The 5,080-nt window shown below is 31.2% G+C and overlaps 1 protein-coding gene across 1 annotated transcript; it reads left to right on the top strand.

Moving 5' to 3' along the window:
- The first annotated feature begins 2,771 nt into the window (after positions 1-2,771).
- Positions 2,772-3,446, top strand: LOC111404810 (WUSCHEL-related homeobox 8-like). Its single transcript, XM_023033563.1, has 2 exons — positions 2,772-3,011; positions 3,390-3,446. The coding sequence occupies exons 1-2, from the start codon at positions 2,772-2,774 to the stop codon at positions 3,444-3,446; spliced, it is 297 nt and encodes a 98-aa protein (XP_022889331.1).
- Positions 3,447-5,080: the final 1,634 nt, after the last annotated feature.

Here is a 5,080-nt window from a genome sequence, read left to right as displayed (position 1 = left end):
TATGGGATTTCTGCATTCTATGCTCCAATCGTTGCGTTATTGTATTTGTTCTCTTTGTTTGTTCGATTGTTGACACATGTTTTTTTGGCACTTACTAATATAACAACGTTATTTCTGCTAGCCTTTTTGTAGTTTGCAAGTAGTGGTGGAGAATATTTTCAGCTTCTCTTTAGTTCGTGCTAGCAGTAATATCTAGAGGTTTTTTCTGCGATGGTTTCTGAGGGGGAAATCTACATTCATGTGATTTGATTTTTCATTTTTCTTGTATAGCGTTGAACGTCGATGTTGATGTTTATTTGTTGTACAAAAACTCTGGAGTAAACTAGGATTGTTTGTTGTATATTTTGTATGGATTGATTGAGGTCTGGTTGTTCTGAATTTTAGTTCTTATTCTTGTTTTTATTGAAAATTTTGGACGTTCTGCAACTCAATTTCATTTAACGGAATTTGATTGATTTTTTTTCTTGCATTTTGTGTGAATTGGTTTCATTTTGAATTTTTGCTGTTAATGTTTTTTTTTTTTTTTTGGTGTATGCAATGGATCCGTATCAAAATATAAAAAAATAAAATGAAATATACGCCTAAGGTAGTTTCTATGTAAGTGAATATAAAACAAATGTTTTGGTGGAACAATGTATCTATTTGCGTAATGTGTGCAAATTTCTTATAAACATTATATTTTAATTAAGGAATTACAGTGAAAGAATAGTGCTGTATTGTTTAATTTTAAATATTTGGGAATCATTAAATTGTGGATGGAATGAGTTGGTAAATAAGAGAGTAAATAGAATTGGGTGTAGAAATAGCAGAATAGATTAACATGAAAATAAAATATTTTCGGTGTATACAAATTCATTTAGAAGAAAGTAAAGAGATCTCTTAGACGCGCCAAACTTCCACCAACATGGCCTTTTTTGTAGACGATAAACTTTGGGGGTTCACTGTTCAAAAATTTGAAAACACATGTATCACCCATTTGTAGTTCTTTTTCTGTAAAAAAATCTGTCCAGCCTATAGTCATAAGTCTTTTTAGACTGTTTGGTCATAAATTTGCGGCGAGCTCCCAGTTGTGATGTAAAGAATAATGGATTTGAACACTTCGCACACCTCTTGGTAGGTGGTATCTAGAGAACCGTCCTAATATACACTAGAAACCATGAATGAATAAATTATTGATCTTGGAATCAAATTTATGTGGAAGAGATGAATGTAGAATGAGATATTAAATATGACACCTACAATTTCTCGATGACTGTTGTGATGAGGTGTTAGTGTTATTTCAAATACAGTGTTATCTGTATGTGAAACATTGTCTTCTTCAGGAACATCAGAGTCATATGTGATCTCTAATCCAGAATGGTCAAATATGATCATTTGAATGTGGAGTTTCCGTTATATTTAAATATCAAAACATGAGCATCCTGTAAGTTATGATGATCAAAAAATTGTTCCCATCCATCGGCAAAATATATTCTTCCATCATCTCTTTCCAATCATATTGTTACAATTATACTATCATATGCAATTACTTGTACTGTGTCACCAAGTTAGTGTCTCCAATCGTTGACAAAGGATTTGGGAAGCATCTATACATATACATTAAAAAGTATAAGAGAGATATTAAGAATGCATCTATTCAAATGTGAGAGAAGCAATTGTTGTGTGACTAACCAGACTGGTATTATGGTTTTGTGAAGGAGTAATGATTCTGAATAAACGATGTGGCACCTTCATTCTGTCTCGGTATACTACAATGAAAATTTTGTTAGAAGAACTCCATTATTTACGTTGTAAAGGCCTTGATATAGATTTTAAGGTAGATTTTGTAGTATAGGCGAGTTAGAAAGTTTGTTAATGGAAGTTTCATGTCTGTAGGATAAACTTTGTATATGATTTAAAAAAGAAAATATCATGTATGTCGTTGTAGAAGAATATCATGAAGTTTGGTAAGAAATTCATGATTTGGATTTTTAATAGAATTAAAGATTGAAATTTAGTCCATCTACATTCAATAAACAAGATGTAAGTTAAAAGTGCAAAATTTAGTCTTGAAAAAATAGCTAGGGTAATCAAGAAATAGTAGATAGACACCTGATTTTCTTTTAGTTGAGCACCTGCAAGCAAAGATATGTAAATATTTTATGTGAGGAGTAATTTAAGGTGAATTTTGAAAACATGAGAAGCTATTTAAATTAGAGGATATGTACTTCCTATATTTTTTCCTTTTCTCCAGATTTGACAAGAGGTTCACTGGTTGTAGAAATGGACAATATGTTACCAAAAAAGCCTGATCTTACTCTTCCCAAAAATTAAAGAGAGGAGAAAGTTTTTTTTTTTTATTCTTCCAACTATAATACTTAGGTGAATATAATTTATTCATTTCTCTGTCCGTGTCATTTTCATTTTACCTTTTTTTTAATTCTTCCAACGACGTTGTTTTCGTTTCATTTATGCAAGCACCTTGTCTTTGTCATTATTTTAATCATTGCCCTTATTTTCTTCATCTCTTTCTCATCCCTCCGATCCTTCTGTTTTCTCCCCATCTTCAAGTTGCGTGTATATTTTGATCGACGATAGACCTGTTGTTGTTGATGGGTTTCATTTTTTACTTTTATTTTATTTTTCGATATATTTCCTATTGTTCAGGTCATGAAAGTGTATACATTTTTTAGCTTTTTTGTCTGAGGATATTGTTTTCAATGTGCATACTCTTAGTTATGTTTCGAATTTTATTGAGTTAATTTTTGTGGTTTCTTTCTTTCAGTAATACAATGGGTAAGCAATATTGGACGCCTAGATCTGCACAACTTCAAGTTCTCGAATCTATATTTAATCAAGAGAATAAAATTCCAAGCAAGTCAAGGATCACGCAGATAGTCTCCGAACTATCGTTGCATGAGAAAATCTCTAATATGAATGTTTATGATTGGTTTACGAGTAGACGTGCTCGTTTAAGAAAGTTGGACTTATCCAAACAAGCACACGATTCTGAACTTGTAATTCAACCAAAGGTACAAAAAGACAAATTGCGTAAGAGACATATAGGTATGATTTGTTATTTAAATGTGATTCCTTGTTGATTTAATGTTTTTTACTTTCTTTTTTTTTACATAATTTTAATATAAATATTTCGTATTACAGAAGTATCTACAACTTCTACACATATGTCAGGAAGAAGGATGAGATATTGTCCTGAGTTCACAGCAGGTTTCATAGATTGAATAATTTTTTTATAAATTTTTTTTTGCATTCGGCTATTTATTTGGTCATGTTGTAGTACACTTCCTTTCATCTTATTTTGTAAAATTATTTTTGAATTCAATTTTTACACTTCTATTGTCTTTCGGCGATCTTATACTAATTTTATGATTTTAAATTCTATTGATCAGTCTGTCGAATTACAGAAAGATCTTCATGTTGATGAAAACATTGGCATGGCAAAGTAATCTGAAAATGACAATATGCAATCTCAATGTGGTTCACAAGTTGCTATCATTTTAGATCGTTCTAAGAGAATTGATATACGAAATATTCTAGTTGAACCTTATATTCTTCCGTCTTGTACAATTTGTAAAAATTGTGGTGCAAAAATGTTTTACAAAGAAAGTAATGGTTTTTTTTGTTGTGATGGAAATGTTAAATTACAACTGAACAGTGTTCCCCCTGAATTGTATGAGTTATTTACTTCTACTTCATGTGAGGTGATTGCTTTTAAAAAGTTGTTCGTACTTACAACAACCATTTTGCATTCACTTCATTTAGGGTTAAATATGATAAAAATTTGTACAAGAATAATAGGGGTGTATATACCTTCAAAGTTCAGGGACAAGTATACCATTTTATAAATCCACTTCTACCAACTGATGGAAATCCTACGTATTTGCAGTTATACTTTTACGATACTGATAATGAAATTAGTAATAGACTACGAATTTCAGATAGGTTAAGTGAATCAACTTTAAAAAAGTTAATAGATATCTTAAAGATAAACCCATATTGTCGTTTCTTTCGATCGTTAAGTGAAGTTTTTTATTTTAATTTATGTCGTATCGTGCTGAGGTCTGATCCGGATCTCGACCAAAGAGTATATAACATGTCGTCATGTGAACATGTGGCTGTAGTGTGGGTTGATGAGGATCCATCTACAAGCATAAATACTCGTGATATATTAATTTATGGACATTCTAATACTACACATAGAGTAAATTACTACTATGGCTGTTATGATTCACTTCAATATCCATTAATATTTACCTATGGAGAACATGGATGGCATGAACGTATCGAAAAGTTAAATTTGAATACTTCAATAGTCCATGAAGATGTCATGCAAATCAATCACATTTGATTCGACCGAACAACTTATAGAGATGGAAGATCGTGGTAAGCTTTATTATCATTGAAGTTCTTGGTAAATCAATTGTGTTGCCTACAGGGTTTATTGGGGGTTCTAAAAATTTAACTAAAAGATATATGGATGCAATGTGTTTAGTTCAAAGGTATGGAAAACTTGATGTATTTTTAACAATGACATGCAATCCAAATTAGCCCGAAATTAAACAAGAATTGAGGCACAATGATAAAATACAAAATAGGCCAGATTTGTTAGCCCGAATATTTCGAGAAAAACTTGAAGAACTAAAAATAGATTTTATAAAGAGAGAAATTTTAGGGTCTATAGCTGCCTATGTGTATGTAATTGAATACCAAAAAAGAGGTCTACCTCATGTTCATTTTCTCCTGATATTTAAAATGAGTTTTAAGATTACTAATTCTATGTAAGTTGACGAAATTGTTTCTTGTGAAATACCAGATCCAAAGAGAGATCATCACCTGCATGCTACTGTGGTCAGACATATAATGCATGGTCCTTGTGGATAATTAAATTCTACAAATGTGTGCATAAAAAAACCATATTTGTAAAAACAAGTATCCAAGAGAATACATTTTGCATACTTCATTAGGTAGTGATTCATATACACTTTATAGGCGTCGTGACGATGGTGTTACTGTTAGGATCAGAGGGTCTGTACTAGACAATAGATGGGTTGTACCATATAATCCTTATATTTTGGCTAAG

The sequence above is a fragment of the Olea europaea genome, chromosome 11 (assembly GCF_002742605.1).
Source record: "Olea europaea var. sylvestris chromosome 11, O_europaea_v1, whole genome shotgun sequence".
In the NCBI taxonomy this organism is placed as follows: domain Eukaryota; kingdom Viridiplantae; phylum Streptophyta; class Magnoliopsida; order Lamiales; family Oleaceae; genus Olea; species Olea europaea.
The sequence above is the reverse complement of the archived record's forward strand: the minus strand, read 5'-3'. Positions and strand labels throughout refer to the sequence as shown.

Coding starts and splice junctions, on each gene's coding strand:
- LOC111404810 (XM_023033563.1), top strand. CDS start 2,772: ATGGGTAAGCAATATTGGACGCCTAGATCTGCACAACTTCAAGTTCTC. Junction 3,012..3,389: donor AACTTGTAATTCAACCAAAG/GTACAAAAAGAC, acceptor TCTATTGATCAG/TCTGTCGAATTACAGAAAGA.